We start from the raw sequence: 21,873 nt of genomic DNA, 5'->3' as shown, positions 1-21,873 counted from the left end.
TTCAGCAAGAAGAAATAACAATCGTAAATGTCTATGCACCCAATCAAGGTGCCACAAAATACATGAGAGAAACATTGGCAAAACTAAAGGAAGCAATTGATGTTTCCACAATAATTGTGGGAGACTTCAACACATCACTCTCTCCTATAGATAGATCAACCAGACAGAAGACCAATAAGGAAATTGAAAACCTAAACAATCTGATAAATGAATTAGATTTAACAGACATCTACAGGACATTACATCCCAAATCAACAGGATACACATACTTTTCTAGTGCTCACGGAACTTTCTCCAGAATAGATCATATGCTGGGACATAAAACAAGCCTCAATAAATTTAAAAAGATTGAAATTATTCAAAGCACATTCTCTGACCACAATAGGAATACAATTAGAAGTCAATAACCATCAGAGACTTAGAAAATTCACAAATACCTGGAGGTTAAACAACACACTCCTAAACAATCAGTGGGTTAAAGAAGAAATAGCAAGAGAAATTGCTAAATATATAGAGACGAATGAAAATGAGAACACAACATACCAAAACCTATGGGATGCAGCAAAAGCAGTGCTAAGGGGGAAATTTATAGCACTAAACGCATATATTAAAAAGGAAGAAAGAGCCAAAATCAAAGAACTAATGGATCAACTGAAGAAGCTAGAAAATGAACAGCAAACCAATCCTAAACCAAGTACAAGAAAAGAAATAACAAGGATTAAAGCAGAAATAAATGACATAGAGAACAAAAAAACAATAGAAAGGATAAATATCACCAAAAGTTGGTTCTTTGAGAAGATCAACAAGATTGACAAGCCCCTAGCTAGACTGACAAAATCAAAAAGAGAGAAGACCCATATAAACAAAATAATGAATGAAAAAGGTGACATAACTGCAGATCCTGAAGAAATTAAAAAAATTATAAGAGGATATTATGAACAACTGTATGGCAACAAACTGGATAATGTAGAAGAAATGGACAATTTCCTGGAAACATATGAACAACCTAGACTGACCAGAGAAGAAATAGAAGACCTCAACCAACCCATCACAAGCAAAGAGATCCAATCAGTCATCAAAAAGCTTCCCACAAATAAATGCCCAGGGCCAGATGGCTTCACAGGGGAATTCTACCAAACTTTCCAGAAAGAACTGACACCAATCTTACTCAAACTCTTTCAAAACATTGAAAAAAATGGAACACTACCTAACTCATTTTATGAAGCTAACATCAATCTAATACCCAAACCAGGCAAAGATGCTACAAAAAAGGAAAACTACCGGCCAATCTCCCTAATGAATATAGATGCAAAAATCCTCAACAAAATACTTGCAAATCGAATCCAAAGACACATTAAAAAAATCATACACCATGACCAAGTGGGGTTCATTCCAGGCATGCAAGGATGGTTCAACATAAGAAAAACAATCAATGTATTACAACACATTAAAAACTCGAAAGGGAAAAATCAATTGATCATCTCAATAGATGCTGAAAAAGCATTTGACAAAATCCAACATCCCTTTTTGATAAAAACACTTCAAAAGGTAGGAATTGAAGGAAACTTCCTCAACATGATAAAGAGCATATATGAAAAACCCACAGCCAGCATAGTACTCAATGGTGAGAGACTGAAAGCCTTCCCTCTAAGATCAGGAACAAGACAAGGATGCCCGCTGTCACCACTGTTATTCAACATTGTGCTGGAAGTGCTAGCCAGGGCAATCCGGCAAGACAAAGAAATAAAAGGCATCCAAATTGGAAAAGAAGAAGTAAAACTGTCATTGTTTGCAGATGATATGATCTTATATCTAGAAAACCCTGAGAAATCAACGATACACCTACTAGAGCTAATAAACAAATTTAGCAAAGTAGCGGGATACAAGATTAATGCACATAAGTCAGTAATGTTTCTATATGCTAGAAATGAACAAACTGAAGAGACACTCAAGAAAAAGATACCATTTTCAATAGCAACTAAAAAAATCAAGTACCTAGGAATAAACTTAACCAAAGATGTAAAGACCTATACAAAGAAAACTACATAACTCTACTAAAAGAAATAGAAGGGGACCTTAAAAGATGGAAAAATATTCCATGTTCATGGATAGGAAGGCTAAATGTCATTAAGATGTCAATTCTACCCAAACTCATCTACAGATTCAATGCAATCCCAATCAAAATTCCAACAACCTACTTTGCAGACTTGGAAAAGCTAGTTATCAAATTTATTTGGAAAGGGAAGATGCCTCGAATTGCTAAAGACACTCTAAAAAAGAAAAACGAAGTGGGAGGACTTACACTCCCTGACTTTGAAGCTTATTATAAAGCCACAGTTGCCAAAACAGCATGGTACTGGCACAAAGATAGACATATAGATCAATGGAATCGAATTGAGAATTCAGAGATAGACCCTCAGATCTATGGCCGACTGATCTTTGATAAGGCCCCCAAAGTCACCGAACTGAGCCATAATGGTCTTTTCAACAAATGGGGCTGGGAGAGTTGGATATCCATATCCAAAAGAATGAAAGAGGACCCCTACCTCACCCCCTACACAAAAATTAACTCAAAATGGACCAAAGATCTCAATATAAAAGAAAGTACCATAAAACTCCTAGAAGATAATGTAGGAAAACATCTTCAAGACCTTGTATTAGGAGGCCACTTCCTAGACTTTACACCCAAAGCACAAGCAACAAAAGAGAAAATAGATAAATGGGAACTCCTCAAGCTTAGAAGTTTCTGCACCTCAAAGGAATTTCTCAAAAAGGTAAAGAGGCAGCCAACTCAATGGGAAAAAACTTTTGGAAACCATGTATCTGACAAAAGACTGATATCTTGCATATACAAAGAAATCCTACAACTCAATGACAATAGTACAGACAGCCCAATTATAAAATGGGCAAAAGATATGAAAAGACAGTTCTCTGAAGAGGAAATACAAATGGCCAAGAAACACATGAAAAAATGTTCAGCTTCACTAGCTATTAGAGAGATGCAAATTAAGACCACAATGAGATACCATCTAACACTGGTTAGAATGGCTGCCATTAAACAAACAGGAAACTACAGATGCTGGAGGGGATGTGGAGAAATTGGAACTCTTATTCATTGTTGGTGGGACTGTATAATGGTTCAGCCACTCTGGAAGTCAGTCTGGCAGTTCCTTAGAAAACTAGATATAGAGCTACCATTCGATCCAGCGATTGCACTTCTCGGTATATACCCGGAAGATCGGAAAGCAGTGACACGAACAGATATCTGCACGCCAATGTTCATAGCAGCATTATTCACAATTGCCAAGAGATGGAAACAACCCAAATGTCCTTCAACAGATGAGTGGATAAATAAAATGTGGTATATACACACGATGGAATACTATGCGGCAGTAAGAAGGAACGATCTGGTGAAACATATGACAACATGGATGAACCTTGAAGACATAATGCTGAGCGAAATAAGCCAGGCACATAAAGAGAAATATTATATGCTACCACTAATGTGAACTTTGAAAAATGTAAAACAAATGGTTTATAATGTAGAATGTAGGGGAACTAGCAGTAGAGAGCAATTAAGGAAGGGGGAACAATAATCCAAGAAGAACAGATAAGCTATTTAACGTTCTGGGGATGCCCAGAAATGACTATGGTCTGTTAATTTCTGATGGATGTAGTAGGAACAAGTTCACTGAAATGTTGCTATATTATGTAACTTTCTTGGGGTAAAGTAGGAACATGTTGGAAGTTAAGCAGTTATCTTAGGTTAGTTGTCTTTTTCTTACTGCCTTGCTATGGTCTCTTTGAAATGTTCTTTTATTGTATGTTTGTTTTCTTTTTAACTTTTTTTTCATACAGTTGATTTGAAAAAAGAAGGGAAAGTTAAAAAAAAAAAAAAGAAAAAAGAAAAAAGACAAACAAGGAAAAAAAAAAAAAAAAAGATGTAGTGCCCCCTTGAGGAGCCTGTGGAGAATGCAGGGGTATTCGCCTACCCCACCTCCATGGTTGCTAACATGACCACAGACATAGGGGACTGGTGGTTTGATGGGTTGAGCCCTCTACCATAAGTTTTACCCTTGGGAAGACGGTTGCTGCAAAGGAGAGGCTAGGCCTCCCTGTATTTGTGGCTAAGAGTCTCCTCCTGAATGCCTCTTTGTTGCTCAGATGTGGCCCTCTCTCTCTGGCTAAGCCAACTTGAAAGGTGAAATCACTGCCCTCCCCCCTACGTGGGATCAGACACCCAGGGAAGTGAATCTCCCTGGCAACGTGGAATATGACTCCCGGGGAGGAATGTAGACCCGGCATCAGTGGGATGGAGAACATCTTCTTGACCAAAAGGGGGATGTGAAAGGAAATGAAATAAGCTTCAGTGGCAGAGAGATTCCAAAACGAGCCGAGAGATCACTCTGGTGGGCACTCTTACGCACACTTTAGACAACCTTTTTTAGGTTCTAAAGAATTGGGGTAGCTGGTGGTGGATACCTGAAACTATTAAACTACAACCCAGAACCCATGAATCTCGAAGACAGTTGTATAAAAATGTAGCTTATGAGGGGTGACAGTGGGATTGGGAATGCCATAAGGACCAAACTCCACTTTGTCTAGTTTATTGATGGATGTGTAGAAAAGTAGGGGAAGCAAACAAACAGACAAAGGTACCTAGTGTTCTTTTTTACTTCAATTGCTCTTTTTCACTGTAATTATTATTCTTGTTATTTTTGTGTGTGTGCTAATGAAGGTGTCAGGGATTGATTTAGGTGATGAATGTACAACTATGTAATGGTACTGTAAACAATCGAAAGTACAATTTGTTTTGTATGACTGTGTGGTATGTGAATATATCTCAATAAAATGATGATTAAAAAAAAAATAAGGGAAAAAAGCAAAAAAAAGTTTAAAAAAGCTGTATAGTGGAAACTATGAATAATTTTTAAAGTATATAAAGCTGGATCCCACTTCAGTTTTAAAAGATACGTATATACTCATTTACCCTCACTTACATACATATATAGTTTGTATATATATGAATGCATGGAATAATGTTTGTAAAAATGTTAGATACCAGCTATTAATGTTAGTATACATACATACACACACACACACACACACACACACACACACACACCAGTTTGCTCACTTCCAAAATAAAGTCTTCACAGATACATTGGATTGGAGAAGATTTGGTGGTTATCTTTTGGGAGGCAAGAGTACAAGTGGCTTTCATTTTTTTCTTTATACATTTTTATGTTTAAATTTTTTAAATGGGTATGTGTTACTGTTATCAAACAAAAATAAAATATCTACATGAGGGGCTATAAAGCAGAAATGTAGAGGATTCTATTCCTTGCTATCTAAAAATGAAATCATTTTCTAAACCATTTTCAATTTTATGCACATTCTGTCTTGGAGTAGATGAAGGTCCTTGAGAATTTTTAGAGTTCATTCATTCATTCAACCATTCTGATTATGATACACATACAAATATAAAATATACCTTTTAAAAACTGCGAGTGCTTTTAATTGTCATGTCATCCTTATTTTATTAAAGTAAAACATTCTTTGAGATGTATGTATTCCCTATGCTGAAGAAACTTATTTTACAGATTTCAGGCCCAGGAGTATATTGATCTACAGACCTTTAAAATCTTAAGTGATGTTTTCAGAATCAAGTATATCAAATGTTAGCAGTACTTAAACACAGTGTGATATTGTAACCTAATCCTTTTGGGGCACTATACATGTGGAGACAAAGAAGGAAAGTAACAAAGTAATATACATTCTTAAGACCATGCAAGTATAGTGTCAAAAACTTTCTGCCTAGTGTCAAACATATTTCTGTGGAAAGAGTAGAGGCCACAATAGACAGGAAATTCTGGAGGCAAGACAGTGTCAAAATTCTGAAATTGCTAAATAAAACTCATAGTATATTAGTAGAGCTCCATTTAACTACCAGCTAACTTCTTTCAAAACACAGTTTATCCCTTTAGATTTTTTCCCAAGGAAACATTCTATTTCTTAGTGGAAGTCATTGGGGAAAATATTTTATGATAGTTTGTTTTATAGGCAGCTCTGTTGGAGCATATCTGTTCTATAAATCAAATATAATACCTATAAATGATAAAAACTGGCATAGTAAAAATGTTCTGAAATTTCTCATTCATCTCTAAGTAGTATTCACAAATCAGAATTTTCATTGTATACATTTACTATGAAATGTGTCATTCATACAAAGTACATAAAAAATAGATGTAAGTTTAGATAATAAAATAGTCACCCAGGTGCCTACTACTCTGCTTATGAATATTTCCAATATCTTTGAAGCCCTGGTGTATACAGTACAAGTTTGCCAGAGCTGCTGTTATGCAAAATACAAGATTGGCTTTTACAAAGGGGGTTTATTAGGTTACAAATTTACAGTTCTAAGGCTATGAAAGTGTCCAGACTAAGGCATCAACAAGAGAATACCTTCACTAAAGAAAAGCCTGTGGTGTCCAGAACACCTCTGTCATCTGGGAAGGCATGTAGCTGGTGTCTGCTGTTCCTTTGCTCCCAGTTTGCATTTCAAATAGCTTTCTCCAAAATGTCTCTGGGCTTCTGTCTCTCTTAGCTTCTCTCGACTCTCTGGTTGGTTCATTTGGGGTGTTTCTCTTTAAGCATCTGGGGCCCTCTCTTAGCTTCTCCAGAGAAAACTCTGGGCTTCGTCTCTTAGCTTAGCATCTCCAGACATCCTCCTGTGTGCATCTCCCAGCATCTCCAATCACCTGGTTCTGTGTAGGCTCTTAGCTTCTCTCAAAAATGTCTTTCTCAGCTTCTCTGAGCTCCTTCTGCCTGCGAGCTCTCTTAAAGGACTCCAGGGATCTAATTAAGACCCACCCGGAATGGGCAGAGTCACTTCTCCATGGAATAATTTAATCAAAAGTCTCACCTACATCAGAAGACTAATAACTCTGACCCCACAAGAGTGCATCAAAGAACATGGCTTTTGTAGGGAACATATTAGGTTCATACCAGCACATACACCTTCCCTAAAGTTTTCCCCAGAGGTAGCTACTATATTTATGTATTACATTGTAGTTTTACTGTTCTACATATGAATCCATAATATATTATTTAGTTTTGCATAAATTATCTTTTGTAATCATACTATGTATAACTTGCTTTGTGTGATGTGCTTTCTTTCTATTGGCATTTTGATGCATACCAGTCTAGTTTGTTTTTATTGCTATGTGACATTCCATTGTATAAATATACTACAATCTGTACATTTTACTATCAGTAGACATTTGGATCACTCGCCTTGTTATACTATTATAACAATCCTGCTAATGCACAATTGTGTGTATACATATATATATCTTCTGATTCAAATATGTAAGATTTCTCTAGAATGCATACCTAGAAGTGGAATTGCTAAATAGAGTATCTGTATTCATTTTTTCAAAGTAATAACAATTTTTTCCAAAGTGGTTGGACCAATTTCCACTCCTAAAAGAATGTATGAGAGTTGTAATTGCTCCGTATCTTCACACACACATAGATTGTAAGTCATTATCTTTACTGATTATATGTTTTACATATCTTCTCCCAGGAAGTGACGTGATAAAGAAATTATAGCTAAATACAACCAGTGATATTATACTAAAAAACATAAAATGTGTGACAGTTGAATTTTTCCATTGACCAAAATTGTGCATTTTTTTCTTGTTTTTACCTTTTTCCTTTCTTGAATTTACCCATTTTAGAAATAGCCAGTGAAGAGGAATCTCCATTGCCTTCCTACTCTCATCTAAACAGTGAAAGCTCTATTCCAGAAGAATTGGGCAGCCCTGCTGTTGAATATGTACCATCTGAGCCTACAGTTCAGGAGCATCCAGGGAGTCCAGATCGCAGTATACTTACTGAAGAAATGGTTTTTTCACAGGAACTGGAATCTTCTACCTCTCCTAGTAAACATGTAAGTTAAAGCTTCTTTAGAAAGAACCTGTCTAAAAGATTTATTGTTAACAGTTATATTTTTTCTATTAACAACAGCATACGCGTACTTGAAAAATATAGGAAATAACATTTGAATAGGAAAACAAAAGTTTTTCCTTGGCTCCTAAGGATTTGTAAACATAGGAACTATAACTTTAGTTGTAGTTATACAATTATATGCCATCAAATCTATCAATATTGAGGGGATAGGAACTTCCTAAAGTCTTGGTAAAGATAATTTGAAGGAACAATATAAATAATTATTGAAATGTGTGTTTTGTCATATAAAAGAAACAATGAGACCTTAAATCATAGAAGTGTGACCTTATAACTATAATTCACAGAGTAAAAGTAATAATTTCATCTTTTTAAAAAAATGGCTAGGGATTCAAAATTAGAAAAATGGTCATAACTAGAGTAAGAAAGTATTCTACAGGGTCCTTAAGTCTAGATTTCATAGAGGAAAAGAAGCTATCTGGTAAAATCTTAATGTGATTAAAAATTTAACTTATTTTTAACTTGAATCTGTAAAGTAAATCGAATAATTAGCATAACTGTATTAAACATTAAGTAAACACAGATATTGTCAAAGCCTCTTTATAGTAAAAAAAAAAAAAAAAAAAAGGCCAACCTAAATTCAGAATAGAATATTCTGTTAGTCTTAATTTTTATTTGGAGGTGAAGAATGAACTGCATTTCCCCTCTTGAAAAATCAGTCAGATTTATTTATATCATACATGTGAAAGATTGGCAGGGGGACATTTTTTTTTGGCCAGTGAAGTGCCTGTTCATTGTTAAATTGCAAAACAGTCCAGTGTCCTTGTGCATAGATTTGACAGTGTTTTTAGATTATGAAAGGCTTCTAACTAAATTACCATGTTAGTGATTTCTTATTTATTAGATGATAATGATAGGCTTATTGCATAGAAACTTTACTTTTAGCATTATTCCTACCTTCCAGGAATTTACAACCAAACTATATGTTGAATAGCATTTTGACAAATTTTAGTAGTTTATTACATCCTGTCAACTACCCGGCATCTTTATTGAGGTTCAGGACAGCCAAAAGCTGTTTGAATACTAAAAAAATGTGTTTTGTCTCACAAGAAAATTTATCAAGGAAGTCAAAATTAGTGTGTCTTAAAGTGGTTTTTATAATAAGAGCTGATATTTGTTGTGCTTACTTACCATGTACCAGGAGGTATGCTAAATGCCTTGTATGGATTATCTTATTTAATCCTTACAACAGTTCAATAAGGTGTAGTTACCATTATAATCCCTACTCTGAAAGTTAAGCAGACTAGGAGACATCTAAACAGTGAAGTTTATATTCCTTTGTGTTCATGGATATTTAGTCACAATGTCACAGCCCAGAGTCACAGGGATAGAAAATGATGGTAGCCAGGAATCAAATTAGGCATTCTAACTTCCACGTGATAACAAGGTAGAAATTTTGTCTTTCCCAATGATCTCTAGTAAGCAGTCTTATGCTGTGCATCCTCCCTCCCTTCCTTCCACAAAAGTAGTACATGTGTAGTATTTTTTTAAATTAAAAAGCATAAGGGATAAATATCATCTACACAGTAGCCACTCTTAGTTTATTATAAACATTTGGCATGCTTTCATTTTTTTTCTGTGCCTTTAAAAAATAACCCAGGCTTATCTTCTCTATAATTTGTAAGCTATTTTTTTTGCTTTCCGTGTCAAAAAAACATTCTTTGTAGATATTACCTTTTACTGGCTAGTATCTTGAATTTTAAAAAGAATTTTACAACTATATCACAAAATAGTTACCATTTGGTTTTCTGTTTGAATAGTCACCTTCCAAAAGCTGCACATCTGTGTCAAAACAGGAGTCTAGCAAAGGAAGTCACAGGACTGAAGGACATTGTCATCAACCTATTAAGACCCATCAGCACTGTTATAGTTGGTCAGATGAATCACTATCTGTGACACAGTCAGGTAAGATTAACAATGACTTGTCTGTTTTCTCTGTACTGTATTTGAATTCCTCTTTAATAAGCTTTTGTCTAACCATCTGCTAGTACAATTTTCCTTTGTTGCGTTCATGAAGGCATTTTTCTTACCAAAATTAAATCTGATAATCCTTTTTATTTCATTGATAATTAGATCCCTAAATTCACAAAACATGACAATCTGTTATATTCTTGTGTGTTAAGGGACATTTTTAAATTCAGTTGTATTGAGGTATATTCACATACCATACAGTTATCCAAAATGTACAATCAGTTGTTCACAGTACCATCATATAGTTGTGCATTCATCACCGTTTTTGGAATAATGACATTTTCATTATTCAAAAAAAAAAAAAAAGAGAGAGAGAGTGAAAATAAAAGTAAAAAAGGACACCCAAAATATCATATCCCCCTCTTCGCCCCCTATTATCCATTTAATTTTTGTCCCTGTTTTTCTACTCGTCTGTCCAAACACCGGGTAAAGGGAGTGTGAGTTACAAAGCTTTCACAATCACACAGTCACACTGTATAAGCTATATAGTTATGCAGTCATCTTCAAGAATCAAGGCTTCTGGGTTGCAGTTCAGCAGTTTCAGGTATTTCCTTCTAGCTATTCCACTGCACTCAAAACTGAAAAGGGATATCTGTATAATGCATAAGAATAACCTCCGGAATGGCCTCTCTACTCCATTTGAAATCTCTCAGCCATTGAAACTTTGTTTCATTTCTCTTCCCACTTTTGGTCAAGAAGACTCTCTCAAGCCCACAATGCTAGGTCCATGCTCATACCCAGGAGTCATGTCCCACATTGCCAGGGAGATTTGCACTCCCAGCAGTTATGTCCCACATAGAAGGGAGGGCAGTGAATTTACCTGCCAGGTTGGCTTAGAGAGAGAGAGGCCACATCTGAACAACAAAAGAGGTGACTCTTAGATACAATTATAAGTAGATACAATTATAAGTAGAATTAGCCTCTCCTTTGTATTAACAAGCTTCACAAGGGCAAGCCTCAAGATCAAGGGCTCGGTCTTTTAAATTGGCAGTCCCCAATGCTTGTGAGAATATCAGTAATTCCCCAAGTGAGGAAGTTTAGTATTTCCACATTTTCCCCTAGTCCCTCAAGGGTGCTTTGCAAATACATTTTTATTCTCTGTCCAAATTACTCTGGGATATTTCAGGGCTTTACACTAACCTGTACAAACCAACCAGGTCTCACTCCCTATTCAAAGTTCCATGTAATTCTGGTATTTGAATAAACTGGCCATACAAGTTAAATTATATAGTACACTACAGAAAATATAGATTTTGCACCAAATAAACATCTCTTCCTTTGTTCTCACATAGAAGTTGAAGTTTTAAAACACCGTCTGTATTATTCTTTACTCTTTAGTCTGATTTGCCTTCGTCATAACCAGATCAGCTTCATTCGTATCTTTAATTGAAGTCTGAACTCTTTTTCAGAACCAAGTCCTTTTTGTTCATATCTCTAATTGAAGTCTGATCTCTTTTTCAGCTACTTTAACATTTGCTGTATGGGATAATGCTGACATTGATAGCTACCAAACTCAGACTCTGAGTCTCAGGTGTCATACAGATACCAGAATTTCAGGGACTGACCAGGTTATACACAAAGAGCTCAGCATCTCAGAATTTAGAAATAACCATTACAACTCAGGAATAGATGTAACTGCTATAAGAGCTTATGGTCTAGGAACCCTTACCACAAACCTTCCCCTGATAACCTGTGCTCTCAGATTCAATTCTCAGAGTTTGCACATTATTGTTAGTCCATATTAGTGGGGCATTAAAATGTTTCTCTTTTCATTTCTGGTTTATTTCACTCAACATACTATCCTCAAGGTCCATACACCTAGTTGCATACCTCACAACTTCATTCCTTCTTGTAGCTGCTCAATATTCCATTGTGTGTATACACCACAGTTTGCCATTCTGTTCATCAATCCGTGTACCCTTAGGCCACCTCCATTCATTGCAAACTGTGAATACTGCTGCCGTAAACATCAGTGTGCAAATGTCCGTTTGTGTCCCTGCTCTCAGTTCTTTCAAGTATATGCCCAATAACAAGGTTGCAAGACCATGTGGCAACCCCATACTTACCTTCCTGTGGAACCACCACACTGCCTTTCAGATGGGCTGCACCATTCTACTTCTCACCAACAGTGATTAGGTACTTCCCTCTCTCTACATTTTCTCCAGCACTTGTATCTCTGTTTATTTTTAAATCAGTTTTATTCACACACCATATATTCCGTCCTAATTAAAGAATCAGTTGTTCCTGGTATAATCACATAGTTATGCATTCACAACCACAATCTATATGAGGACATTTCCATTTCTTCTGCAAAAAAAAAGAGGAAGAGGAGAAAAAAGAAAAAGAAAAGGAAACAAAAATGAATAAAAAAATAAAGACAAAAATAAAATACAATAAAAAGGTCAGATAAGAGCACCACTGCCAAGAATCCCATACCCTTCCCTTATATTACCCTCTTATAGACATTTAGCCTTGATATGTTGCCTTTGTTACAAATAATGGAAGCATATTACAATGTTACTGTTAACTATAGCCTGTAGTTTGCACTGTTTATATTTTTTCCCCAGTACCATCCCATTTTCAACACCTTGCAAAGTTGACATTTCATTTGTTCTCCCTCATGTAAAAACATTCTTCTGTTTGTGCATTTAATCACCATCATTGACCACTTAGGTTTCACTACGTTATATAGTCCCAGTCTTTATCTTCTATCTTTCTTTCTGGTATCATACATGCCCCTTGCTGCCTTCTTTCAGCCTTACTCAGTCATCTTTATTCATTATACTTACAATATTGGGCTACCAACACACAGTATTATGCCATCCATTCCTGGATCTATACAGTCAGTCCTGTTGAACATTCTATACTTCTTCAGCACCAAATGCCCAATCTCTGCCCTCTTTCTATCTCCTAATAACCTGTGTTCTCAGCTTTAACTCTCAAAGTTTGCTTATTAATGTTGGTTCATATTAATGAGACCATACAGTATTTGTCCTGTTTCTGGCTAATTTCACACAGCATAATGTCCTCAAGGTTCATCCACATAGTTGTATGCTCTGTGACTTTATTCTGTCTTACAGCTGGTTAATATTCCACAGTATGTGTATACCACAGTTTGTTTATCCACTCGTCCATTGGTGGGCATTTGGGCTGTTTCCTTCCCTTGGCAATCATGAATAATGCAGCTATAACATCGGTTTACAAATGTCAGTCCCTGTCCTAGCTTTCAGTTCCTCTGAGTATATACCTAATAATGGATTGTTGAATCATATGGCAATTCTATATTTAGCTTCCTGAGGAACCACCACACTGCCTGCCAGAGTGGTTACACCATTCTACATTCCCCCCAACAGTGAATAAGTGTGCCTCTTTCTCCACATCATCTCCAGCACTTATAATTTTCTGTTTTTTTTGGGGGGGTTTTTTTTGATAATGGCTCTTCTAGTAGGTATAAGATGATATCTCATTTTGGTTTTGATTTGCGTTTCCCTAATAACCAGTCATGTTGAGCATCTTCTCATATGTTTTTGAGCCATTTGTATTTCCTCTTCAGAAAAATGTCTTTTACCCATTTTTTTTAAAAATTTAGTTATATTGCGATATATTTACATACCATGCAATCATCCATGGTGTACAATCAGCTGATCACATTGCCATCATATAGTTGTGTATTCATCATCCCAATCAATTTATTTTTAAATTCAGTTTTATTGAGATGTTCACATACCATACAATCATCCAAAGTGTTCAGTTGATCACAATACCATTATATAGTTGTGCATTCATCACCACAATTAATTTTTTTTTTCAATTTTTAGAACATTTTCATTACTCCAGAAAAGAAATAAAAAGAAAACTCAAATCCTCCCATACCCCTAAGCACCCCACCATTATTGACTGATAGTATTGGTATAGTACATTTGTTACTGTTGATGAAAGAATATTGTTAAAATACTACTAACTGTAGTATATAGTTTGTAACAGGTAGTTTTTCCCTATATACCCCTCTATTATTAACTTCTAGTTATAGTGTCATACATATGTTCTAGTTCATGAAAGAGATTTCTAATACTTGTACAGTTAATGACAGGTGTTGTCCACCACAAGATTCACTGTTTTAAACATTCCCATATTTTAACCTCCAACTTTCCTTTTGATGACATATGTGACTCTAAGCTTCCCCTTTCCACCACATTCACGTACCATTCAACATTATTAGTTATTCTCACAATAACATGCTACTGTCACCTCTGTCCATTTCCAAACACTTAAGTTCAACCTAGTTAAACATTCTGCTCATAATAATCAACCACTCCCCATTCTTTAGCCTCATTCTTCCGGGTAACCTGTATTTCATGTCTATGTGTTTACATATTATAATTAGTTCATATCAGTGAGACCATATGATATTTGCCTTATTTCACTCAATATAGTACCCTCAAGGTTTCTTCATCACCCTGTTTTTTTAAGACAGTTTTGTTCACACATGTACATTCTGCCCTAAGTAAACAATCGATGCTTCCCTGCATAATCACGTATTTATGCATTTACCAACATCACCTCTGTCTATATAAGGACATTTCCATTTCTTCCACAATGAAAGAAGAAGAGTCAAAGAAAGTAGAGAGACAAAAGAAAAAGAAAGAAAAACATACAGCTAAAGAGCAACAAAAGGAAAGATAGAATTAAAGTATAACAAAAGAGTCAGACAACATCACCAATGCCACGAGTCTCACACCCCTCCCTTATATCCCCTTCTCACAAGGCATCCAGCTTTAGTACATTGCCCCTGCCACATCAAAGGAAGCATAATACAGTTTCCACCAACTATAGTCTCTAGTTTGCATTGATTTTATTTTTTTCCCCAATACCACCCTGTTTTCAACACCTTGCAAGGTTGACATTCATTTGTTCTCCCTCATGTAAAAACATATTTGTACATTTTATCACAATTGTTCAGCACTCTAGGTTTCACTAAGTTATACAGTCCCAGTCTTTATTTTCCCTCTTTCCTTCTGGTGTCCCACATGCCCATAACCTTCCTCTTTCAACCATTCTCAGTCATTTTTGTTAAGTGTACTTACATTGTTGTGCTACCATCACCCAAAATTGTACTCCAAATGTCTCACTCCTGTCTTTCTGTAGCACTTCCTTTAGTATTTCCTGTAGAGTAGGAATCTTGTTCACAAGCCCTCTCATGTCTGTTTGTCAAAAAATATTTTTAACTCTCCATCTATTTGAAGGACAGTTTTATCGGATATAGGATTCTTGGTTGGCAGTTTTTGTCTTTCAGTATCTTAAATTTATCACACCACTTCTTTCTTGCCTCCATGGTTTCTACTGAGAAATCTGCACATAGTCTTATCAAGTTTCCTTTGTATGTGATGGATCACTTTTTTCTTGCTGCCTTCAGGATTCTCTCTTTGTCTTTGACTTTTGACAATCTGATTATTAAGTGTCTTGGCATAGGTCTATTCATATCTATTCTGTTTGGGGTACACTGCGCTTCTTAGATCTGTAATTTTATGTCTTTCATAAGAGATGGAAAATTTTCAGTGATTACTTCCTCTGTTATTGCTTCTGCCACTTTTCCTTTCTCTTCTCCTTCTGGGACACCCATGACACTTACATTCGTGCGCTTCATGTTGTCATTCCGTTCCCTGAGATGTTGCTCATATTTTCCCATTCTTTTTCCTATCTGTTCTTTGGTGTGTAGGATTTCAGGTGTCTTGTTCTCCAGTTCCTGAATGTTTTCTTCTGCCTCTTGAAATCTGCTGTTGTATGTCTCCATTGTGTTTTTCATCTCTTGTGTTGTGCCTTTCATTTCCATAGATTCTTCCAGTTGATATTTCAAACTGTTGATTTCTACCTTATGTTCACCCAGTGTTTTCCTTATATCCTTCATCTCTTTTGCCGTATCTTCCCTAAGTTCATTGACTTGGGTTTTTAATTGATTTAGCGTATTTATTTCAAAATCTCTAATTGTTTCATTAAAGTGAAGCAATATCTCAGCTGTATCTCAATTGAGGTGTAAGTTGTTCCTTTGACTGGGCCATGTCTTTGTTTTTCTGAATGTGATTTGTAGTTTTCTGTTGTCTAGGCATCTGGTTTCCTTGATTACCCCAATCAGATTTTCCCTGGCCAGAATGGGCTCAGTTCTCAGAAGGGGCCTGTATTCAGTATCAAGTTTCCCTGAGGGTGTGTCTTGGAAGATTGACAGACTTTCCTGTGAGGCCTCTAGCCACTGTGCTTTTCCTAACTTGCCCAGCAGGTGGCGCCTGTCAGCCTGTCGCTCCCCACTGGTGTAAAGTAGTATGGTCCCTTTAATTCTCAGCTTAAGTTGCTTCTGTTTTGACTGTTTTGCCCCAGGCCCTGGGGTCTGATTTCTGAAGGGAGGGTAGACACTAGAGCTGGGCTCCACATCCTTCCTTTTAGGGAAAATATACCCCCTAGGGAGTTATCTTCTGCACTTGAATTACTCCTTTGTCTCTCTGTTAACCCCACCCCTGTCTGGGTCAGAGCGCTATGAGCTGAAAATGGCTGGGGCTTTCTCCACTGAGCCACTCAGGTTGAGAGAGAGAAAAATGGAAAGAAAGCCCCTTTTCAGAACCAGTCCACAGCCTCCCAGTTTCGCCTGTTGGCCAGAGATAGCACCTGGTCTTCTGGGCTCCCTTTCCCAGGACACAGGAGTTTTCTGCCTCTCTAAGGTCAGCTGTCTCTAAAAGCCTCTGTATTCTTTTTTTTTAGTTTAATTTTTTTTTTCCCATCAGTCCCACCTCTCCTCCACTGGGAACAACCTAAGGATACTTTGCTGCTTGTTAAGGGTTTGTCTGTGTTTGTATGTTGTATTCAGCAGTCCACATTTGTCGATTAAAACCCCAGTTGGAACTAGGCTGAGCTATATTCGCTTGCTCTGGGAATGCTGCTTTCTCCCACAACGAGGACTTGCAGCTCAGCCTGCATGGGGGGAGGGGGCTTCCAACGTGGTTCTGCAGTTTTTACTTACAGCTTTTATGCTGCAATCTCAGCCATTCCACCCATTCCAGGTTGGTGTACAATGTGTGGACAGTCACGGTTGTCCCCCAGCAGTTGTTCCAGAGTATTTACTAGTTGTTCCTGGTTGTTTATTAGTTACTCCAGGGGACTAACTAAATTCCACGCCTCTCTATGCCACCATCTTGCCCCTCCTCCTCCCCAATCAATTTTTGAACTTTTTCCTAACACCAGAAAAAATAAAAATAAGAATAAAAATAAAAGCAAAAAAGACCACCCAAATCATCCTCCCCATTCCACCCTATTTTTCATTTGTTTTTGTCCCCATTTTTCTACTCATCCATCCATACACTGGATAAAGGGAGTGTGAACCACAAGGTTTTCACAATCACACCATCACCCCATGTAACCCACATAGTTATACAATCATCTTTAAGAATCAAGGCTACTGGGTTGTTGTTTGACAGTTTCAGATATTTACTTCTAGCTATTCTAATACATTAAAATGTGAAAAGGGATATCTATGTCTATATAATGCACAAGAATGCCCTCCACAGTGACCTCTCAACTCCATTTGAAATCTCCCAGCCACTGAAACTTCATTTTGTTTCATTTTGTTTCCCTCTTTTGGTCAAGAAGATTTTCTCAATCCCATGATGCCAGGTCCAGGCTCATTCCCAGGGTTCATATCCTGCATTGCCAGGGAAATATACACCCCTGGCATTTTGCCCATTTTTTAGTTGGGTTGTTTGTCTTTTTGTTGTTGAGGTGTACATTCTGGATATTAAACCCTTATCTGATAAGTGGTTTCCAGATATTGTCTCCCATTGCGTGGCCCACCTTTTTACATTTCTGACAAAGTCCTTTGATGCACAAACATGTTCAGTTTTGAGGAGATCCTGTTTATCTGTTTCTTCTTTCATTGCTCACACTTTGGGTGTAAGGTCCAGGAAACCACCTCCTAGCACAAGATCTTTAAGATATTTCCCTACATTGTCTTCTAAGAGTTTTATGGTCTTGGCTCTAATGTTTAGGTCTTTGATCCATTTCTAGTTAATCTTTGTAAAGTGTGAGGTACGAGTCCCCTTTCATTCTTTTGGAAATGGATATCCAGTTCTCCAAACACCATTTATTGAAGAGGCTGCTCTGTCCCAGTTGCATTGGCTTGACTGCCTTATCAAAGATCAGTTGTCTGTAGATGAGAGGGTCTATTTCTGAACATTCAAATCAATTCATATCTGTCTTTATGCCAGTACTCTGCTGTTTTGACCACTGTAGCTTTGTAATATGCTTTAATGTCAGGTGGTGTGAAACCTCCTACTTCGTCCCTCTTTCTCAAGATATTTTTGGCTATTTGGGGCACCCTGCCCTTCAAAATAAATTTGCTTATTGGTTTTCGTATTTCTGCAAAGTAAGTTGTTGGGATTTTAATTGGTATTGCATTGAATCTATAAATCAATTTAAGTAGAATTGACATCTCAATTATATTTTGTCTTCCAGTCCGTGAATACAGTATGTCCTTCCATTTATTGAGGTCCTCTGATTTCTTTTAGCCAGTTCTTGTAGTTTTCTGTGTATAGGTGTTTTGTGTCCTTGGTTAAGTTTATTTCTAAGTATTTGATTCTTTTGGTTGCTATTGTAAATGGAATTTTTTTCTTGATTTCCTCCTTGTGTTGCTCATTACTAGTGTATAGGAAAACTACTGATTTTTGCATGTTCATATTGTACCCTGCCACTTTGCTGTATTCATTTATTAGCTCTAGTAGCTTTGCTGTAGACTTTTCAGGATTTTCTTCATATAGAATAATGTCATCTGCAAACAGTGAACGTTTTACTTCTTCCTGTCCAATTTGGATGCCATTTATTTTCTTGCTTAATTGCTCAGGCTAGAAGTTCCTGCACAATGTTGACTAACAGTGGTGACAGTGGGCATCCTTATCTTGTTCCTGATCTTAGAAGGAAAGCTGTCAGTCTTTCCCCATAGGGGATGATGTTAGCTGTGGGTTTTTCATAGATTCCCTTTATCATATTGATGAAGGTCCCTTCTATTCTTAATCCTTTTAGTGTTTTCATCGAAAAAGGATGTTGAGTTTTGTCAGATGCCGTTTCTGCATCAATCGAAATGATCATGTGGTTTTTCCGCTTTGATTTATTGATGTAGTGTATTACATTAATTGATCTTCTTGTGTTGAACCAGCCTTGCATACTGGAATAAATCCCGCTTGGTCATGATGTGTAATTCTTTTAATGTGCTGCTGGATTCAATTTGTGAGTATTTTGTTGAGGTGTTAATGGACATTTATTCATCAAACATTTGTTGAATTTTTTTTCTGTATGCCAGGCACAGTAGGCCAAATGTTATGCTTTGGTATCAACAGAAAATTGTTTCATCTGATTGTTATCTTTTTTTTACATATTTTATTCTAAGTACTAAGTTTTGCTTTTTAAAATATTGTTCATTTAGCAAACATTTATTGTTAATCCACTATATGCTGGGAAGTTATTATGAAGGGCTGCCTTTAACCTCAAGGAACTTATGGCCTAAGGGAGACAGACAAATAAACCAGCAATATGAGAAGCACTGTGATAAAGTACTGTATACATATTAGGTATCTTAGATCAAGGCACCCATCTGAGCCTGACCACAAGGGGAAAAGGCTGTCAGGAGTCACAGCAGACTTTCTAGGGGAAATAGCTTTTCTAGGGGAGAAGCAGGAGCTTGTTAGGTTAGTGTGAGGTTAATTAAGAAAAGAATATAGGGGCAGTGGGTTTCCTGGTGGAGAATGGATAACAGTACCAGAGGCATTAGAAAACATGGCAAATTGGCAAAATTGCAGGGGATAGAAGAGTTACACACTATTAGTGTTTCCCAAAGTATGTTCCATGGAACACTAGTTCAAGGGGTATTAATAACTATTTTTTGTTGATAAATGGTTCCTTGGTAAAATAACATTGATAAATGCTACATTAAACAAGTTTCTTCAAGATTTCTCAGAATTTTTAATAGGCAAATAACATTGTAAATCTGGTCTCTAATTACCCTTCATTTGTACTTTGGTTTCTTTGGTACTTAAAAATATAAAAATTTCCCAAGGTCTTTCATCTAAAAACTCCAAGTTTATTATCAATTCCTATTAAATCTTTATAACCATAGATGACAAAGATACTTTTCATTAGAAAATCACTGCTGCTATATACAATTTTTTAAATATATTCATTAATAACAATCATTTTGTTGGCAAAGTTGGAACTAAGTCGGTGGGAGTATAATGATCTCCTATCAAATTTTATGATAGTAATCTCTTAAGTTGGAAACACATAAAGCTTATCAGGCTAAAGAATACATTGTTGTTGTTTTTGTAAAATAAAATTTCCATTGTTTTATGAAAAAAAGTAATTGTGTGGCATCCTACAAAGAGTAGTAACCTCTGTATAATTAGTTCATGTTGGTATCATGCATATGAACTGCATCCCCTTCTGATATGGATGGGAATTTTTTTTTTTTCTCCCCTAGTGGGACAGTACATTTCCTTTTGTCTTTCCCTTTGTAATTCTGTCTTGCTCTTCTTAAGATCCTGCCCAACCTCATATTCCTGACACTGATCCTCTAGTTAGTCTCAGTGGGTCAGGGAAGGGGAATTATGTAGGGAAAAGGAGCACAAAGGAAGGGAAAACCATGGTCAGCATCTGGGAAGAGGAGAAAGGGCAGGAAGGAAAGCCTATCATATTTCTACATTGATAAACTTTACTCTTCTATATTCTCTGCTCAATTTTTGCTCTCCACTCTTGGAGTAGAAAGATGGAGGAAAGGCAGAAGAATGAAATCTTTCTTGTTGTAACATCTTCCTACCCTCAGCCCCTTATTTTCAACTAGACCATAAGGGACTTTGTGTTGTTTATTGTTTGATTCTTCAGCATATAAACACTGTTCATCATATGTAGGTGTTCAACTTGTATTTGTTGAATAAACTTACGGAGCTTTTTAACACCATTTGGTAGATTCCTATTCTAGTATATTAAGGCTTAGTACAAGTTCTTATGAACTGCCTGAGTAACTTACCCACCATTTATAAGTTGGTCTTCTGTTAGCTAATATGTTTCAGGAGTCCACAATGGAATTACAGATACACTTTTGTAAGGCAATTTCAGGGAAGCTGGAAACTGCCCTTCCAGTGGAAATCAAGTGGAAGAGTGGTAATTTCAGCATTGATTACTTAATAAGTAAAAGATATTTAAAGTTAAAGTTGATTTTGGTTGATAAAGAAAATGTAACATGAGCTTCATATATGAATTTGCTAGTAACTGTTCTCCATTTAAAAGCATGTGCTCAAATTCTGTCTTGAGCAATAATTCTACACCAGATACTTGAAGTCAACTTTAGCCTCCCCAGTTGTCTGCCCACAACTACCAACACTCCTCCTATTACCTCATCCCAGACCATCAACCTTTGCCTAATCCTGCAGCTACCATGCCATCATCTTTTATCCCACCACTTCTATCTGTTCTTAAAAATGCTAGCATTATTAGGGAGATGCATATCAAATCAACAGTGAGATATCATCTCACACCTGTAAGAATGACCACTATTAAACAAACAGCAAATGTTGAAGAGGATGTGGAGAAACAGGAACACTTATCACTGCTGGTGGGAATGTAAAATGACACAGCCACTGTGGAAGATAGTTTGGCAGCTCCTCAGAAAACTAAATATTGAGTTGCCCTATGACCTAGCAATACTGCTACTTGGTATATACCCAAAAGACCTGAAAGCAGGGGCACAAACAGATATCTGCACACTGATGTTCATAGTGGCATTATTCATAGTTGGCAAAAGGTGGAAACAGTCCAAGAGTTCATCAACAGATGAGTAGATAAACA

General features: G+C 36.6%; 1 protein-coding gene across 4 annotated transcripts in view; it reads left to right on the top strand.

Annotated features, from left to right (window-relative positions):
• CEP350 (centrosomal protein 350) overlaps positions 1 to 21,873 on the top strand; it is a 261,140-nt gene that overhangs the window by 203,624 nt on the left and 35,643 nt on the right. For all 4 annotated transcript variants that reach the window (XM_037825243.1, XM_037825242.1, XM_037825245.1 and 1 more), the window contains 2 exons: positions 7,743 to 7,954; positions 9,792 to 9,936. In XM_037825243.1, the coding sequence (XP_037681171.1) occupies positions 7,743 to 7,954; positions 9,792 to 9,936 (357 nt within the window). The remainder of the gene's footprint in view (positions 1 to 7,742; positions 7,955 to 9,791; positions 9,937 to 21,873) is intronic.

The sequence above is a fragment of the Choloepus didactylus genome, chromosome 2 (genome assembly GCF_015220235.1).
Source record: "Choloepus didactylus isolate mChoDid1 chromosome 2, mChoDid1.pri, whole genome shotgun sequence".
In the NCBI taxonomy this organism is placed as follows: domain Eukaryota; kingdom Metazoa; phylum Chordata; class Mammalia; order Pilosa; family Megalonychidae; genus Choloepus; species Choloepus didactylus.
Note: the sequence above shows the minus strand (reverse complement) of the source record. Positions and strands in the feature narration are given on the sequence as shown.